Source organism: Diabrotica undecimpunctata, chromosome 9, assembly GCF_040954645.1.
Source record: "Diabrotica undecimpunctata isolate CICGRU chromosome 9, icDiaUnde3, whole genome shotgun sequence".
Taxonomy (NCBI): Eukaryota; Metazoa; Arthropoda; class Insecta; order Coleoptera; family Chrysomelidae; genus Diabrotica; species Diabrotica undecimpunctata.
In genome coordinates this window covers 67,256,006-67,276,769 of record NC_092811.1, presented here as the reverse complement: position 1 = coordinate 67,276,769, position 20,764 = coordinate 67,256,006, and the positions used below count along the sequence as shown (strand labels likewise).

The following is a 20,764-nucleotide window of genomic DNA, read 5'->3' as shown; positions in this document are numbered from 1 at the left end:
TTTTACCTTTACGAGATCTATAATATGTAATATATTTTTGGTAAATTTTAGAAAGCTGATGTTTGACGAATGATCATCAATCTTCCTCAAACACATTTGTTGACCTCGAAGTATATACTTATATATCTTAAGGCAGTCTAATATTCTTTAATAAAAATTTGTCGCTTTGTAGGTAGCAAAAGACAGCAATTGCGCGTCTGTTCCTAAAATTTTAAATCCTGAGATAAATAATGTTGAAGGAAAAATATCATTCCCCATAAGTTGTGAGCCTGTTAAACTTGTAGCCGATTATAGTTCTGATGAATCGGTAAATTAATGCAATGTTTTTATCAGAACGACTTGTAAATTATTTTTGTTTTAGGAAACCAATGAAATATGTAGCAAAACTGCGACCGAAACATCAATTACTGAGCTGCCTGCTTTTATTTATGATTTTGCACCTTCAGATGTATCCGTAAGATTATTAAAATGAAAAATAATAAATAAATTAATTACTCTGTTTTTTTTTTTTGGCTTTTAGGATAGTACTGAATACTATGATTCAGATAAAGACCCTGAGTTCGGAATGGATGAATCAACCAAAAGTAGCTCTTCTGAGAGCGATGCAGTTTCATGTTCATCGGAGGATGTTGCCTTAGAGGTGAACTAATAGATTAATCACTTATTGATTTGTGTTAAATTACTAATATATTTAAATTTTTAGGACCCATTGAACAATGAAAATTTAAATTTAGAATCCGACACCGAAATCGAAAACCAAGATCCTGAAATTTCGGAAGATCATCCTATGAACCAAGCAAAGCGCATTCGTCTTTAGAACCATTGTTACTTTTGTGATACAATGGTTTTACAGTTTTCTCGCCATATCGAGAGAAACCATCCCGACGAAATTGAGGTCCAGCGCATATTGTCTAAACCAAAGAACAGTCGCGAAAGGAAAGAACTTTTAGCAAATTTGCGCAAAAAAGGCAATTTCATCATAAATTCTGAAGGCTGCAAAAGACCACAAAAGACATCGGTACTTTTGAATGAAGAAGATTATTTACCATGCACAAATTGTTATGGATTTTATTCAAAAAAACAATTGTGGAAACACAGAAAAGTTTGTGCAAAAAATCTTAACAGCAGTTCAAAGACTGCTCAGTCCGATGGTCAAAACTTTTTGACCAAACAAACAAAAGTTGATGAGCGATTAAGAAATCAGGTTTTTCCGCGGATGCGACCAGATTCTGTTTCCCTTGTAGCCAAAAAGGATGAACTGATATGTGCATATGGCTCTCGCTACATATCGGTACATAGGGAAGCACATTTCGTTAATGTTGCATCAAGAAAAATGCGAGAGCTGGCAAAAATACTAATTGAAATTAAAAAATTGAACAATAATGTTCGAAATTTGTTTCACTCTCTTCAACCAGCCAACTTTGACCTGTTTGTGCAAGCCACCAAAATTGTTGTAAATTACGACGAAACGAACCAAGTATTCAAATCCCCAACGTTTGCCTTGAATCTTGCTACGACCCTTAAACAATGCTGCGAAATAGCTATCGTATTTGTCCTCAAAAGAAAAGAATTTTATTCGACAATAGCAGCCGGTGAGGCGGAGGCAAATTTAAAAACACTAATAAAGCTGTTTGAATCTCATTGGAGATATGAAATAAGCAGTCAGGCCGCTAATGACTTAATTATTAAGAAGTGGAATAAGATAACACTTGTTCCGTTATCGTCGGATTTAAATATTCTAAAAAAATATTTATTAGAAAAGGCAGTAGCCGCTATTTCAAAATTGCAATCAACTAATTTAAATGCAGAAGCATATACGTCGTTGGTAGAAATAATATTTTGCCAAGTAATAATATTGAATAGGCGAAGGCCTGGAGAGCTTGAAAGGATGCCGCTATTTTATTACAAATGCAGCGAAAAAAATTGTAATGACCAAAAATATGAAGAGTTCGGCAATATTTTAACAGCCAGCGAAAAAATTTTGGTTAAAAAATTTAAGCGTGTAGTTATAAGGGGAAAGCGTGGTAGAGGAGTACCTGTGTTGTTTAGCCCAGAAGTCCAAAATCATATAGATGTCATGTTAAAACACAGGTCCAATTTTATTTCCGACGATAATCCTTACCTTTTTGGAAGGCCGGGATACCAGACACCAATTTGTGGATATAAAACTCTGAGTAAAATAGTTTCAAGGAGCGGTGTCAAAAATCCCCGAGCTATCACTTCAACCAGACTACGGAAGCATTTAGCCACGATTACTCAGGTGTTTAGCATGACAGAGAATGATTTGGAACAACTTTCGACGTTTATGGGCCACACAACGGAGGTACATAAAAAGTCGTATAGATTGCCCAACGATATTTACCAAACGGCAAAAATTACAAAGTTATTACTTTTAATGTAAAGTGGTAATGGTGCCCAATATACGGGAAAGTCCATAGATGAGATTGAAGTAAATTTGAATGAAAATTTATTAAATTCAAATTCCGAGGATTCAGATATGGATATAAATGACCGGGTTCCTGTTACAATTGATAATTCTCTTCCATCAACCAGTACCCAAAGTTTTGTATCTTCCGTTCCCGTATCCGAACATAAGGCAAATAAATCAACGACACTAGTTCCTTGGACAATGGAACAAAAAAAACTTGTAACTGAATTTTTTAAAGACCATATTACAACTAAGAGACCTCCAAAGAAAAGAGAATGTGAGGCAGTTAATACAAGAAAATAAAAAAGTTTTAAGTAACAAGTCGTGGCTTAAGATAAAAGTGTATATCCAAAATTTATATTCAAAAAAACCGAACTAAATAACTTGTAATTAAATTAACATTAATAGTATTGTAATTTTGTATCCATTTAATATTAAATAATATAACCTGATCACAAAGTATTACCTAATTCTTGTTTTAATACCATACACTGAACGTCAATGAAAAATATTTTATTAATTTAATAGTTTAAAGTTTTTACAAAATTTTCTTATAAATTTTACATCTTATTTAAATAATATCTGCAGTAATAATAATTATATAATTAGATAAAGTTCATGGGGCGTGTTTTCAATACCATTTACACGGAAATATTCAAATAAAGGGTTTGTTTACTACTAATTTATTAGAAATTTTTTTATCTAGTATATTATTGTTTTAAAATAGATAGGCAAAGAAATACAAAAGTAATAAAAACATTTAAACGGCAATACCACGTATTTCATTTCTAAACTCCTTACAATAACAGCAATGAGAGGAAATTGTATTTATTTTTTACATAAAAGTAATATTCGAATTAATTTTATTTTAATCTTACGAAACCCTCAAATTGATTTAAAAAAAATATTTCCCAGAAAAACAAAATAACAGAAATGGTACCCATTCCTCAAGCAATAAAAACTGGGCGGAACGGGAAGGTAACTTGTTTCTTTGAATGATGACCTCCTGTTGTGTTGTAAACTAAATCGTTTGCACATGTTAAATAAAATATAACACAAACATTAAACATAAAAATAAACATGCACAAGCAAATTGCATAATGTATAGAAATGATATACACCTATTACGAATGTGGTTAAATATGTTATGTATTTTAATTTAAATTTAGCTATATTTAAAAAATATAATCAACAGAATATGCAAATGAAGAATTTTTGGTAATTTGGGTAATAAAATAAAAATATTATATAAATGTTTATTTTATAGCAAGCTTATTAGACAAACGTAAACAAAAACTATATAAATTAAAAGAATGCTATTATTTCCCGGGACACACGATGAGAATTTTGTCAGAATAGAAAAATTACCAATGCGCCGCTATCTTTTTTTAAGCCATCTCACACTGGTATTAGAAAAAGATAGCGCGCTTTATACCTACTAGGAAATCCCAAAAAGATCGCAACAATTCTCATCGTGTATCACCCGACTTAAGTAATCACTTACTATTCTTAAATAATTAATTTTATGAGTAAAGAAAATACAAACTGAAATAATAAATATTAGCAAATCTAAAATTATATGTAAAATTCTTTTACTGAAATTCGAAACATTATATGTATTACAGCATTTTGCATTCCATATTTTAACATAAATGTTCCTTGTAAAATGCCGTGTGATAAAAACGTTTTTGCATTAATTGAAATCGTTTAAAACCCAAATAATATGTAACTTATTAAATGCTTTTTACGCTATGTTGGGAACGCTTTTATTATAAAAGATAAATGTTTAATGTAACTTTTCAAATTAATTTAGGTATAAATACAAAGTTAAGTGACTCGTGGTGCTATTTAGGAACATAGTTTATTAATCTTTAAGAAATTAGAGGGTATCAAGGGAATGAAAAAAGAGAAGTGACAAAAGTAATACGTATTATATTATATACCCAAGCAAATATAACACATAATTGAAATATATATTAAGTAAATAACTTCTCGGTATGACACAGAATTGAGGTTGCGGCTAGTCGCAAAGTAAAATGTTGGGATATCCATTCATACCCGTGCCACAATAGTATACTTTCAACTCGCAAATCAAAAGGACGCCGACAACAAGAGATTCATTTTTAATACCATAAGAAAAATAAATAAAATAAAAACAATAAATAAACTATAACGATAAAACAATTCAATAGGCAAAAAATATCGCAAATTGATAATAGGATAAAATATATTATGTAGATAAATAAACAATAATATTAAATAATTAGAAATTTTTATTAACAATTACAAATTATAATAATTCATAGAAACACAAAAAATTATTCAATAAATATAAATATGAATCTTAAAATTTTTATAAATATATTTTGAATAAATACTGGTGTGTAGATGGAGGTCGCCAAAGGCTTCTGGTGACCTTCCACTTTAAACATTATTTTCATTTTACACTGGTCCCCAATTCTTCTGTTTAAATTATAATTATGTGGTGTGGAAATGAAAAAATATTCGTGACCAGGTTTGAATTCCATGCCATTTGGTAATGGCGAGAATGTGTAACGAGTCCGTTACTTAAATAATCGTTTACCTTTTTTTGTGACTGGAATCTTTTAATTTAATTCTAAATTAAATTCATATTGAAATATTCTTAAACTAAATATTTAAATAACTCCCAGTAAATCTTATTTTCTAAGGTTGGCATTAAACTGCGCCCCCAGTGGCAAGATTCTGAAAGTACATTCATTCTAAGACGTGTAGGACCTTAACGCTTACTTGTCAACTGGATGTGATCGAAAGAGGATCGATTCGATCAGAGTAGTTGCGGCTGGGAGTGCCACTTTTTCCCGAATTTAGTTTAAGTTTATTTTATTGTGAAGAGCAGTTTATTTTAGAAGAAATCATTTGAGTTATTTTGTTGTTTTGTACGAGGATATTTTCAGTTGGATCACCCTAGCCGGTAAGATAAAATTACAAATAAATTATAAGGAAAAATCCTTCATATCATCCCCCATTGTTAGTAAAATTCAGACCTATTTTAATTTCGTCTTTGATTGGTATTTCATATATTTTATACATGTCATATTTCACCTTATTTCATTAAGGAAAAGTTTTATACCTAAATAAATTATAAGTATTAGATTCAATATCTCAAATTTTTATTTCCTTTCAAGAGTGAAAGCACACAATTATTTATTTCAATTTCATACCGTTAAAACCGGCTAATATTTCTTTTTTTTTCCTATTCTATAATATATAAAGATCATGTTTTCCGTTAAAATTATCTATTTAATATATCCATACATTATAAAAACATTGTCACACCATTCGAAGGTCACTATTTACCGAAAACCATTAAGGTTTTTATCTCAATTTAAGGTCACTTGCTGACACTTCTTGTATCGCCTTTCGAGGTTGATAACCCTTGTGTTTTTCCTTACCTTTTGTATGTACAAAGAACATGAAGTAACACAATTGTTCCTTTTAGCCTACTCCCAGAATCCAGTTGCAAGTCAGGGGAAGAATTTTTTTTAGTTTTGGGGTTATCCTTACTTAGGACAAGGGGAAGAAATTTCAAGTTTATTCATGGAAATTAAGAAGAATTTTTAGTTGGAATTATTTGTCCAATAGTACCTGATCCAGGGAATCCAGGTTTGGTATCTTTTTACCACCTGAGTCTAGTTCTCCACCGGATCATCTTCGAGGGAAACCTACGGAAACCGGCAGAAAGAACTTACTTTTATTTTTGTTATCATTCAATTATTTTAAATAACTTTTGCTACGTCCTCTTCAAGGTTTTAACTTTTGGTTTCACTTTAATTTAAAAATATCCTTAATAACAAATATCTTCAATTTTTTTAAAAAACATTTATCATTGTAATTTAATTTAATTATTTATTGTCTACCAAGGGATAAGGTTATAACTCTCCCTTGAATTTCTCTTTGTTAGGTTATCGTGTGCACACATATCCAGAGAATTTTCACTTAAAACATAAACAATTATTGAACGAAAACTAAACTATTAGTGAGTAGTATATAATTATATTTATTATTTATACATTATTATTGGGTATGACTTTTGTCACGATTTGAAATTAAGTGGTATATCAGGGGTAAATTGTTTTATGATTATATTCAGGGATTTTACTGTAAATATAGCTATAGTTAACTGTACATAAGAGGTGGTGGTTTAGTATATAAGCTTTTAAAATAGTTTGTACCTAAGTTTGGTAATTATTAAATATGTGGTTAAAATTTAATATTTCAATTAGTACCTATCTTTCATATTTCAGCAATACAAGATATCTCGGAAGAAAATATTTAACTTCCTGGCGCCCAAGCATTCATTAGAGCAACTTTTATTTTTCATCTGTTTATTTCTTGGTGGTTTTCTTGTCATTAATTTATTTCTATCTAATCCCTTCCATCTTCTGTTATTCCACATATTAGTTCGTTGGTGTATCAAGGACATTTTAGAGTTTACCCTTTTGCTACACTGGATAGAGTCACCCAGACTCCTTTAGCACAATTTTTGTTACATTATCATATTTTTGTTACATTGGCGAGCCCAACGTGGTGCCTATTTTCAGTTCAGACCGTACATTCTGTAGTATATTTCTCTTTGCAAAATATTCTTTATTATTTCTAATTTGTTCCTGTTGCTCTTTGTTCATTTTTTTTAACTTCTTTATTTATTTATTTTTTCTTATTAGATTTACATTTATAGGTATACTTGTATTGCTGTAGTTTACTTACATTCATATTTAAACCCTCACCTTTTTAATCTCATTGTGTACAGTTAACAACTTATTCTACTATTATTGAACTATAAAATTTAATAATTTAGATATTACTATTTATATATATATATATATATATATATATATATATATATATATATTAGCCAATATTGGTGGGTTTTTTATATTCAATTATTTGTTAACCATATACTTGTTGAAAACATTGTGTGTTGCTTCAAGGATTCAACTTTAAATATTTAACTTAACTTTACTTAATTCTTTTTAAACACTTAATTATATATAGATATATATTTTTTTGGATAACTTTAGTTCCTTGATTGATTTTGTGGTGTGTTGGTACATATATATTCATATGTTTTTTTTGGAAACTTTAGATTATTCTTCGATTGACTTTGTGGTGTGTTAGTACATTATTTCTTTTGTCTATCCTATCTAGTCATCTATTTTTTTTTTATTTTCATAATGTCTGCATTTAAGGTAGAACATTTGTTAGTGAAGGAATTGGATTACGAGTTGAGGATTAGGGACATCAATATTGATGAGTCTTCCAATGTGGATTTAAAACGCAAACTATTGCGTGGAGCTTTAAGGCAAGAAGAAGGAAACAGAAGCTTTCGACAAATTTCTGCCACAAGTATTCCTTTTCTAGAGCAGCAAGAAGAGATTGATGAGACTGTGGATGATCTGGCTAAAAGGATATCCGATTTTAGAGGGACTGTCCAAGATAGCCTATATTCCAGGCTGATATCACGTCTAGCTCATGTCTCAGGCCGTATTCATTTATTGTCGTGTTCGAATGAGGAGCAGAAATCTTATAAACGCTCAATTTCAATCCGAATTCTTAGCCTAGAGGGTGAACTTGATTTACGAGTAAATCCAATTGCTACTTCAACTCCTATTTCTTCTGTCCAAGCAGCTAACTCATTTCTACACCCCAAACCTATTCAGGTATATAAATGGGGCATTTCGTTTTCTGGTGAAGGTCATTATGACCAAGTAATATCTTTTTTGGATAGGGTGGAATGTCTTCGTGTATCGAGAGGAGTGAGTAAAGATGATCTTTTTGCAGCTTCTGCTGAATTGTTTACAGGCGCAGCTTTTACGTGGTTTAGAAACAATCGCAATAATTTTTCTAATTGGTCTGATTTGGCTCAGAAACTTAAGTCTGATTTTCTACCATATTCTTTTCAAGATGACCTTCTAGACCAAATCAAAAATCGTAAACAGAAGCTAAATGAGTCTGTTACGATGTTTATCAATAACATTTTGGGTATGTGTAGTCGCCTTGAGACTCCTTTAACAGATTCTGCAAAAATTAGGATTATTCTGAAATGTCTATTGCCATTTTATCAGCAACAATTAGCTTTAGTAGACATCAACGGTATAGCAGACATAACCGAGAAGTGTAAACGTTTGGAGGAAACTTTATCTTGGTCTTCTCAACCTCCAACCACTTCCAAACACTCTTCTGACTCTTTCGGTCACCAAAATTCTTTTAGACACCGTTCTTGGCAACCTAAGGGCCCTGAGCGCAATATTTCAGTTGTAACTTCTGTAGTGTGCTGGAATTGTCGTGAGTCTGGTCATACTTTTTATGATTGCAGCATCCCTTGTACCCGTATTTTCTGCCACGGTTGTGGTAGGGAAAATACCCTCAAACGAAATTGTTTTAAGTGTTCGGGAAACGAACGATCGGAGGTCCGTCCCCTGAGCGTTTCTCCGTCCACACCCCCATCAGGGAATCAAACCGTTACATCAAGCGAAGTCACTGGTCCAACCACGTCAAGCCACCCAAACCCGTCTTCCAGTCGGAAAGGGAAAGGGGTTTTCCCCAAAAAACCAACACACACCACACCAAGTAATTCCAAGAAGTAACTTCTCAATATAATACATTTGATTTGCATAGATTATCTTCCCCAAATATCTCCCCAAATTTTAGTAATAAACATAATAGTAGCAGTGTAGTAGTTCCAGTATCTATACCAGAGTCTACCACAATTCAGGAGGATCCTTTTATTTCTGATTATTCTTGTTTGCCTATCGTATCCTCTGATTGTGTTAGTAGAGATAATAAGTTTAGTTTAGTACCATTTAAAATTTTTGACCAATCAGATAATGATTGTTTTGATTTGAATTCGTTATTAGTGAGAAAACATAATGATAATAGACCTTATCTTCCTATTAAGATTTTAGGACAATCTTGCTTAGCTCTTTTAGATAGTGGCTCGAACATTTCTGTAATAGGTTCACATTCATTAGCTTTACTGAAAAATGCTGAGGTTTCCATTATGCCCATTTCTTCTCTGCAAGTGTCTACTGCAGATGGTACAGTTCAGCCTATTACAGGCAAATTTGAAACCGAAATCACAGTAGCAGATTTATGTAAGCAAATTACATTCTATATCATTCCTTCAGTTCAGAATTCCATAATTTTAGGTATGGATTTCTTTTTTAATAGCACACTAAATTGCTCAAATTTTTCCTTTTCTATTTTTCAATTTAATCTGTCCTTACTTAGTGCTATTTAGGATTTTACTAGTTTATCTAGTTCCGAACAAAGGCAATTAGAGAATATGATCTCTAAATTTATAACTCTTTCGTCGAAAGACAAGTTAGGTCGTACATCCTTAATATCTCATACTATCGAGATGGGAGATACCACACCTTTTCGACAATACCAGTATCCTATTCCTCAGGCTTGGCAAGTTGACTTGGAAAAGGAAATTGATTCCATGTTAGAGTTGAAGATCATTGAACCTTCCACGTCTTCTTACTGTAGTCCTTTGTGGTTAACCAAGAAAAAGGATGGATCTTTTAGGGTTTGCTTCGATGGTCGAAAGTTGAATAATATTACTACAAATCGGGATGCTTATCCTATTACCCGAATATACGTCATTCTAAGTAAACTCCAGAATGCTAGGTATATTTCTTCTATCGACCTATCTAAAGCTTTTTTACAAATTCCTTTAAGTGAGGAAAGTAAAAAGTATACAGCTTTTGCAGTTAGTGGGAAAGGATTATTTCAGTTTGTCACTATGCCTTTTGGTCTTGTTTCAGCTCCTCAGACAATGTGTCGTCTGATGGACTTAGTCATTGGTCCTCAGTTAGAGCCCTATGTTTTTTATTATTTGGATGACATTTTGGTTGTCACTCCTGATTTTTCTCTTCATATGGAAATTTTGGATAAGTTGTTTTTACGTCTCAAAGAGGCTAATTTAACTATTAATTTAGATAAATGTCAGTTTTGTCGTCCTAGTCTTAAATTTTTTAGGATATGTAGTCGATAGTAAAGGTTTAAGGACTGATCCTGATAAAGTTACTGCTATCAAGGATTTTCCTATACCTAAGACCGTAGGATATTAGGCATGTGTGGATATTATCGTCGGTTTGTGCCGTCTTATTCTACTTTGTTGTCCCCACTTACAGATTTCCTTAAAAATAGGAAAAAAAGGCCAAACTATTACATGGACTTCAGAAGCCGATGATGCTTTCCGGCGTATAAAAGAAGCTCTTACTAGTGCACCTGTCATGACATCTCCGAATTTTAAAGAGCATTTCTATCTCATGACAGATTGTTCCAACACTGCCTCATGTGGTGTACTATTTCAAATGAAGGATGGTTCGGAACATCCAATAGCTTATACCAGCAAAAAGCTCAATAAAGCACAGAAAAATTATTCCACCACAGAGAGAGAACTTCTTGCAATTATCCATGGTCTTGATGCCTTTCGATACTATCTTGAGGGTCGTAAGTTTACTATCATCACAGATCGTAGTTCTTTATTATGGTTACATTCCATGAAAAATCCGTCACAACGTTTGTTCCGTTGGATTTGTAGGCTTTCTGTCTTTGATTATAATATTGTTCATCGCAAAGCCAATGGTGTTGTGGTTGCAGATGCGTTGTCACGTACATTCGATATCAATCTTTTAGATCTGTCCACTTTATCTCCAGATAATTGGTATCGAAAGATGATTCATAATGTCACCCAAGAACCTACTAGATATCCTGATTTCAAGGTAGAGAATAATATCCTTTATAAACATGTAATCAGTTCAGTTGAATCTTTATCGAATATGTCTGATTGGAAAATAGTAGTCCCGACAGCAAATAGGGATGAAGTCTTGAGAACTGTTCATGAGGATGTGACATCAGGTCACTTTGGTTTTTATAAAACATTTAGTAAAATAGCTGAGTTATATTACTGGCCTGGTCTGCGCAACTCAGTTAAGAAATACATCTCTAGATGTAGAGTTTGTGCAACATGCAAGCCGAGTAACCTACCTCAAGCTGGATTAATGGGTTCGTTTAGGAACATTAATTTTCCTTGGCAAATGATCTCTTTAGACCTTATTGGACCGTATCCACGTAGTTATTTAGGTAATACATATTGCTTGGTAGTTGTAGATTACTTCACCAAATTTCCTTTAGTTTGTCCTCTTCGTAAGGCTACAACTCCAGCTATTTTGAAGTTCTTAGAGGAGCAAGTGTTCTTACTATTTGGTATTCCCCAAATAGTATCATGTGATAATGGTCCACAATTTATTTCTACAGCCTTTAAAAATCTTTTAAGTAAATATAAGGTCCAAAAGATATTCTACAATGCAGCTTATCATCCGCAAGCTAACCACAGTGAACGTGTAAAGTGTAGCATTGTTACTGCTCTTCGATCTTACACTTACACTGATCATAGAGCTTGGGATCAGTACATTCATTCAGTTGCTCAAGCCATTCGAACTTCTGTTCATGAAACCACTCAGTGCTCTCCAGCTTATGTTAATTTTGGTAGGCATGTTCCATTGTCAGGTGATTATTTCGGTTTAATTTCTGAAAATTCAACAACTCTTCCTCAAATTTCTGAGAAACTTCACCGTATGGAAGATCTCCAAAACTTACCTCCAATATTCGCTGACATTAGGAAGAAGTTGAAAGCTTCTTACCGTAGAAATCAGCATCAGTATAATTTGAGGAAACGAGATTTGCGATTTTTTGTGGGCGATCGAGTTTTGAAACGGAATTTTGTAAAATCAAATAAAGGTGATGCCATTTCTGCTAAGTTTTGTCAGAAATATGTTCCCTGTACTGTCGTTAGGGTAATATCTCCTTTAGTATATGAATTAAAAGACAATTCCACAAATAGACGAATTGGTCAATTTCATATAAAGGATTTACTCCCTGATAATACAACAGATGAGGCAACATCTTCATCTTCAGAGGAAGACTAACTTAATGTCTATTAAGCTAACCGATTCCTTTGATTGTTATTGTTTTGGCTCGGTTTGGTTACGATTTGGTATTTTCTTAGATTTTTGTTATTAATCACCAGATTTGGTATACCTACAGCTTATACTTTGATTAGTATCTGTTTATAATAAGTTAAAATTATTAAGGCCATTAGAGCGTTTACTTATATTAGATGTTGCACTGGTATGGAACTAAATATTGTAATGCTACTATACTGTGCTATATGTTTATGTGTTGTATAACCTATGTTCTCATTTTGCTTACTTGTTTTGCCAGGTTGGAAAGAATGTTGTAATTTTTTTTATGGATTTGATTCCGTTATTGGTCATGATCAAGTTATATAGGAACATGTATCTGGATTTGCTATGTGGGATGGGTTTTTTATCAGTCATTAGGAATTTATATAGATAATCAGTATGCATAATTTTAGTACACTCCTATATTATATAGACTATTCTGCTTGTGTATATGTGACTGAATATGTGGGTTCGAAGTTTTAGTTCAATTAGAGGCCTCAGTTGTTCAATGAATTTCGGAATTCACCATTTTCATGACAAGTTGTACAGTTATCTAGGCAGTAGAACGTCTTCCATGGATAGTAAATTATCGTCAATGTTAATTAGGATTTGAACATTTAGCTTTAATCCTTAATATTTTCAGGCTTTGGTCTAATAACAGAATTGTTCCTTAGCTGATTTATTATTCTTACTTATATAGTTTATTCAAATCATGGATTGCTCCCTTTACAGCTAGCATGTTTAGATTACAGTTATGGATAGTATTTCATATTTTGGCAACAAATGACCATTTATAGTTATTTTCACTTCTTTCCTTGGGCACTTATCTATATTTTGGTATATTGAACTAGGAATTATCCTGTTCTCTTTTATTAATATCAGAACGAATTATAAATCTGCAGTTTCTTCAGAAATTGGTCTACTCGTTCTTGATGTTCTGTTTTGTTATTACTTCTACCTTAACTCTTACTATTTTGCTATGTTTGTTAGAGTTACTGGCACATTAAACTCCTTTTAGTGCTCTTATGTTAGATATTCTTATAAATTTGTTGTAGCTACCTGCTATAGTTATCGAGTATCAGCATAAGTTAATTTTGTTGTAAGAAGTTACCACAGCAGTTCACATGCTTTGGTACTCTACCTTTTTGAGTTCAAGTTGTTCAGCGTTGCATTTGCTAGGATGATTAAGTTTATAACAGCTCCTAGTTTTTATTTTTGGTCTTTATTTTGGATCCCAAATGTACTGATGGCAGATCATCAAGATGGAATCGATTTTATGGCTGTCCTTTTGTTTAAGCCGTTAGTCCCACATTTTGATCCAATTATTTATTTGATGAATTTTAAGGAGGCACATATTACCGGATGTGGGTATATGTGGACCTACCATATTTGGTTTAGTTGGTTATAGTGTGAATTGGGTCATTATTTGCCTGATTGATTATCTTTGGATATGCTACTTTATAAATCTGTTGTCCACTGTATGGTCAATTTTGGATTTACCATCCAATTCGACACTTATATTGTTTTATATACGTTTGGTATTTTTATTGTTACTTATTATTGTGTATCGGTCCACCCATTTGCCTGATTGATTATTCCTTGGATATGCTCTTCTATAAATCTGTTGTCCATTGATGAGTCAATTTTGGAACCAGGGTCCGATTTCACATTATTTTGGATTATTTGCATTGAATATTTGTAGTACTAGTCTATACTATGCTATGTTAAAGCTTTACGCTACTTTAATTTTACTCTAGATAGTATGTGACTTTGTACTTAGTTACATGTGGGTATCTTTAGATGAAACCATATCTTTATTTCTACATCACTCATAATCTGTGGTTAATGATAATCGTGTGAATCGATGTAGATTGTTTTGGAAGTATTTTAGTGAGTTAATATAGTTTATAGCTGTATTTGGCAAACTGGTGCCATGGCTATAATTTTTTATATATAAGTTTATTTTTTTTTCTCGATTCTTGATTGAACCACAAATCGTTGAAGTATTGGTTAACCTACAGCTAAACAATCAGTCAAGTAAAAGAAAAAAATTTTTTTTCACTTAAAATTTTTTTCTCCAAGTAAGAGGGGAATGTAACGAGTCCGTTACTTAAATAATCGTTTACCTTTTTTTGTGACTGGAATCTTTTAATTTAATTCTAAATTAAATTCATATTGAAATATTCTTAAACTAAATATTTAAATAACTCCCAGACAATCTTATTTTCTAAGGTTGGCATTAAACTGCGCCCCCAGTGGCAAGATTCTGAAAGTACATTCATTCTAAGACGTGTAGAACCTTAACGCTTACTTGTCAACTGGATGTGATCGAAAGAGGATCGATTCGATCAGAGTAGTTGCGGCTGGGAGTGCCACTTTTTCCCGAATTTAGTTTAAGTTTATTTTATTGTGAAGAGCAGTTTATTTTAGAAGAAATCATTTGAGTTATTTTGTTGTTTTGTACGAGGATATTTTCAGCTGGATCACCCTAGCCGGTAAGATAAAATTACAAATAAATTATAAGGAAAAATCCTTCATATCATCCGCCATTGTTAGTAAAATTCAGACCTATTTTAATTTCGTCTTTGATTGGTATTTCATATATTTTATACATGTCATATTTCACCTTATTTCATTAAGGAAAAGTTTTATACCTAAATAAATTATAAGTATTAGATTCAATATCTCAAATTTTTATTTCCTTTCAAGAGTGAAAGCACACAATTATTTATTTCAATTTCATACCGTTAAAACCGGCTAATATATCTTTTTTTTTCCTATTCTATAATATATAAAGATCATGTTTTCCGTTAAAATTATCTATTTAATATATCCATACATTATAAAAACATTGTCACACCATTCGAAGGTCACTATTTACCGAAAACCATTAAGGTTTTTATCTCAATTTAAGGTCACTTGCTGACACTTCTTGTATCGCCTTTCGAGGTTGATAACCCTTGTGTTTTTCCTTACCTTTTGTATGTACAAAGAACATGAAGTAACACAATTGTTCCTTTTAGCCTACTCCCAGAATCCAGTTGCAAGTCAGGGGAAGAATTTTTTTTAGTTTTGGGGTTATCCTTACTTAGGACAAGGGGAAGAAATTTCAAGTTTATTCATGGAAATTAAGAAGAATTTTTAGTTGGAATTATTTGTCCAATAGTACCTGATCCAGGGAATCCAGGTTTGGTATCTTTTTACCACCTGAGTCTAGTTCTCCACCGGATCATCTTCGAGGGAAACCTACGGAAACCGGCAGAAAGAACTTACTTTTATTTTTGTTATCATTCAATTATTTTAAATAACTTTTGCTACGTCCTCTTCAAGGTTTTAACTTTTGGTTTCACTTTAATTTAAAAATATCCTTAATAATAAATATCTTCAATTTTTTTAAAAAACATTTATCATTGTAATTTAATTTAATTATTTATTGTCTACCAAGGGATAAGGTTATAACTCTCCCTTGAATTTCTCTTTGTTAGGTTATCGTGTGCACACATATCCAGAGAATTTTCACTTAAAACATAAACAATTCTTGAACGAAAACTAAACTATTAGTGAGTAGTATATAATTATATTTATTATTTATACATTATTATTGGGTATGACTTTTGTCACGATTTGAAATTAAGGGGTATATCAGGGGTAAATTGTTTTATAATTATATTCAGGGATTTTACTGTAAATATAGCTATAGTTAACTGTACATAAGAGGTGGTGGTTTAGTATATAAGCATTTAAAATAGTTTGTACCTAAGTTTGGTAATTATTAAAGTTGTGGTTAAAATTTAATATTTCAATTAGTACCTATCTTTCATATTTCAGCAATACAAGATATCTCGGAAGAAAATATTTAACTTCCTGGCGCCCAAGCATTCATTAGAGCAACTTTTATTTTTCATCTGTTTATTTCTTGGTGGTTTTCTTGTCATTAGTTCTTATATCTTACGGTCTCTGTAGGGCATGCAAATTGGCCAAATCCTTCTTTAAGTGTCAAGTGGTCATTCTCCTGCATAGTCGCTAGCCAACACTTAATTCTGCTATAATTTAAAATTCATAGTTACTCTTTATTTATTTCTTTTACATAATTTATTTCTATCTAATCCCTTCCATCTTCTGTTATTCCACATATTAGTTCGTTGGTGTATCAAGGTACATTTTAGAGTTTACCCTTTTGCTACACTGGATAGAGTCACCCAGACTCCTTTAGCACAATTTTTGTTACATTATCATATTTTTGTTACAAATGGTCGGAATGTAATTGTATAATACGTCTTCTGGTATGGTTTATCGCATACAGCTATTATACGAGGATTTGGTCTTATGATCCGGCATGTTTGATATTCGAATTTTGAAACACTATATATTATATAATTTTCCATTCGCTTTTTATTCGTTCCGTTATTCGGTCTATTATAAAATGGACAAAATATATTCAATTGATCATATCCCACTTGATTCACTTCGATGAAAAATTTATTTTTTTGAAAAATGTTATTAGAAATATTCCAATATATATCATATGTAGAGCCACCGGAAATGGTGGAAACAGCATCAACAAATTGCAATAAAAAAAGTACGAAACGTAATGACAACATCTGAATCAACCGTTTGTCTGCGAGTTGAAACAAGACTAAAAAATATCATAAAGCATACAATAAACAAAGCTCACGTGAATTTGTTTGTCTTATTGGTTGTTGAAGATATGATGTGCGCAGTGCTGATTGTTCCAACATGTGCTGCATATAATAATTTTATTCTAATAAAATATAAATATGTCAAAATATTGCTCAACTTTTACAATATTTCACTTATCCTAATATACCTGGGGTGCTCGACAAGGATCTAAGCTAATAAATATGAATAAATTATAGCATTCATAAAACGGAGAACTACTCAATATTAGAGTATGTATTGGAAGTTGTTGAAATTTTCAAAATCACAACGAAGTTTTAAGCTCAATAAAACTTTAGTTATTATTTTGTACAATTTTGAAAACTTAATAACCGAAATCACAATTGTAGTTCCTAACTAAAAATTACAAATTTACATAATATTACTTATTAGACCGTCAATAGTAGTAAAAAAAGGTAGCCGGCCCGAATACGCATTTTTCTATTTGTATATTTTAAATACAACCACGTTTTAATTCGTACACATTTAATTTCATTCCAATGTTTAATATATAGATATATAAAATAAAATACATTATTGTGCATGTAAATATAAATATGTCAACTTTTGAAAACTTTAAAATAAATAGCATCTTATTCAATTGAATTTTAAATATAAAAATCGTACAAAGCTCAAAAATTTCTATATAAATTACGCGTAATTTTAAATAAAGGGTTTTTAAGTCGTTTATTATTAATGTTAATATAAAACATTAAGAAATTAATCTGTAAATGTATCTTAAAGAAAAAAACGCTAAATTTTTATGTGTTATTTTTTTACATTTAAAATTGGTAACCTGTGTTTGAAATTAAAATGTAATACATTGTTAAACTAAATTTTAAAAAGGCATGCTATATACGAACATAAGGTCATCAATACATTACGTCTTGAAGTAGGTACTATACTTAGTTTGGACCCTTGTCGATCACCCCAGGTATATAGAACTTTATCCTAAATTTATTTCCAAAGAATTAATTCGGTTGTTTTAAATTGCTTTGTTGGTATTTAAATTAAATAACTTATAAATTAGAAATAGTAATTAGGCAATTAATAAATTTATAATGATAATTAAAATAGAAGTATAGAGTAAACCAATCAAATGAAAAAAATATTGAAATTACAAAATTACAAATTGTAAAAATATTAATTTAAATTAAATGAGGAAGTTAAAGTTTATAATTCCTATTTAAAATAAACATAAAGAAATTTATTAATAAAAAAATTGACAATTATAAAGAATTTAAATTAACTACATTTGAATAATAACTAAAAATAAACATAACATATAAATAAGATACCAAAGAGTACAATGAAATCAATATCAAAATTAATGCAACATAAGCAAATCGTGGCAACACAGCGGGTGTAATATGTATTGTAATGTAGCTAAAAAATATACATTGTGGGTGCCACATAGCCCTGAAAATGAGTAAAGTATACATCGGGTACCTAATGAATACGAGTATAAAAGGGGTCCAAAAGAATGGCGAAATATATAAAGAAAGTATATGTATTTCTAACAAATTCATAATTTTACATGTAACAGTATGATCAATCATAAATTCTAATGTAATATACACAGGTACATATGCAAATAATCAATTCCTTTCGGTGGGTGCCAAATCTATACGTATATGTAGAGGTGCCATACAGATAGTCAGATGTATATATATATATATATATATATATATATATATATATATATATATATATATATATATATATATATATATATATATATATATATATATATATATATATATATACAAGGTGGTCCAGAATTATGTACATTAATTTCTAGAGCTCATAGTACGTCCAAAAATAAGGGTACTTCTTTATGTACACTTTTTTATAAAATTATTAATAAAAAAATTGACAATTATAATGAATTTAAATTAACTACATTTGAATAATAACTAAAAATAAACATAACATATAAATAAGATACCAAAGAGTACAATGAAATCAATATCAAAATTAATGCAACATAAGCAAATCGTGGCAACACAGCGGGTGTAATATGTATTGTAATGTAGCTAAAAAATATACATTGTGGGTGCCACATAGCCCTGAAAATGAGTAAAGTATACATCGGGTACCTAATGAATACGAGTATAAAAGGGGTCCAAAAGAATGGCGAAATATATAAAGAAAGTATAATTGTATTTCTAACAAATTCATAATTTTACATGTAACAGTATGATCAATCATAAATTCTAATGTAATATACACAGGTACATATGCAAATAATCAATTCCTTTCGGTGGGTGCCAAATCTATACGTATATGTAGAGGTGCCATACAGATAGTCAGATGTAAATATATATATATATATATATATATATATATATATATATATATATATATATATATATACAAGGTGGTCCAGAATTATGTACATTAATTTCTAGAGCTCATAGTACGTCCAAAAATAAGGGTACTTCTTTATGTACACTTTTTTATAAAACTGAATAATAAAGGAGATACAACCCTTTAAAAGGTGAATTGAAATTCTTATTTTTTCAAATATCTTCCAAACGGTTTTGAATACGGAGTTCATATTTTGGGAGTGATTATAAGACATTAGGATAATTAATTTCATGTCACCACCTACCACATCCTATATTAATACAGGGTAGTTTTGGAGGGTAAGTGGGAGTTATTGCGTCACATGTGTTTTAATTTTTACATATTTTAAAAAAATATTTTAAAAATTGTTTCCTTAGACTTTTCTACGCAAAAAAGGTGCTTTTGTAATATTTCGATAGATATCACCGTTTTCGATTTATTTAAACTCAAAGGTATACATGTATTTTATTGTAATCATTACATTTCTTAATATTCATCAAGTATGCTTTGGAATTGACACTTGTGTTAGCAATAATATTACAAATTAATGGAAAACTTAATTAATACTTAACATTTAATTAATGACGAAAATAATATTTCACAACAACTGTTCAAAATGTCCTCCATTTTGTTGAATACATAATCTAATTCTTTTATTTAGCGAACGCATTAATCCATTTAATGTTACTGGATCGTTTTGTAAATCGGTAAATACTTGTTCAATTTTGTCTCTTAACTCATTTACTGTATTAATTGGAGTGTTATACACTTTTGATTTCAAATAACTCCATACTGTAAAGTCCATTGGATTAAGATCACAACTACGAGCAGGCCAATGAATCGGTGCATCCGCTCCCCGGCCTATCCACCTATCAGGGAAATGTTCATGTAACCACCTTCTACAAATTCTTGTGTAATGTGGTGTAGCACCATCATGCATGAAAAACATGTTTCTTCGTATTTGTAATGGAATATCTTCCAAAATATCATGTAAAATATTGTCTAGAAAATTGTAATACATGTTACCATTTAAATTTCCGGGAAAGATGTGGTATCCTATATAACTATTTCCTAAAGTAGCTGCCCAAACGTTTATCTTGAACGTGTGTTGGAAGTGAGTTTCCATTGTAGCCCTTGGATTTTCTTCAGCCCAGAAGTGCATATTTCTAGAATTGAACATACCTTGTCTTGTAAATGTGGCCTTGTCTGTAAACAGAATGTTGCTTAAAAAATTTGGTGCAATTTGAACTTTATTTTGCAATACTTCACAATAATCAACTCTAAGTGGCATATC

General features: G+C 31.0%; 1 protein-coding gene across 1 annotated transcript; it reads left to right on the top strand.

The window, feature by feature from the left end:
• Positions 1-841: 841 nt before the first annotated feature.
• Positions 842-2,401, top strand: LOC140451037 (uncharacterized). The gene has a single exon (XM_072544754.1). It carries the CDS (start codon positions 842-844, stop codon positions 2,399-2,401), a length of 1,560 nt encoding a protein of 519 aa, XP_072400855.1.
• The last annotated feature ends 18,363 nt before the right edge of the window (positions 2,402-20,764 follow it).

Bases quoted from the DNA above. Each gene is read 5' to 3' on its own strand.
- LOC140451037 (XM_072544754.1), top strand. From the start codon at position 842: ATGGTTTTACAGTTTTCTCGCCATATCGAGAGAAACCATCCCGACGAA.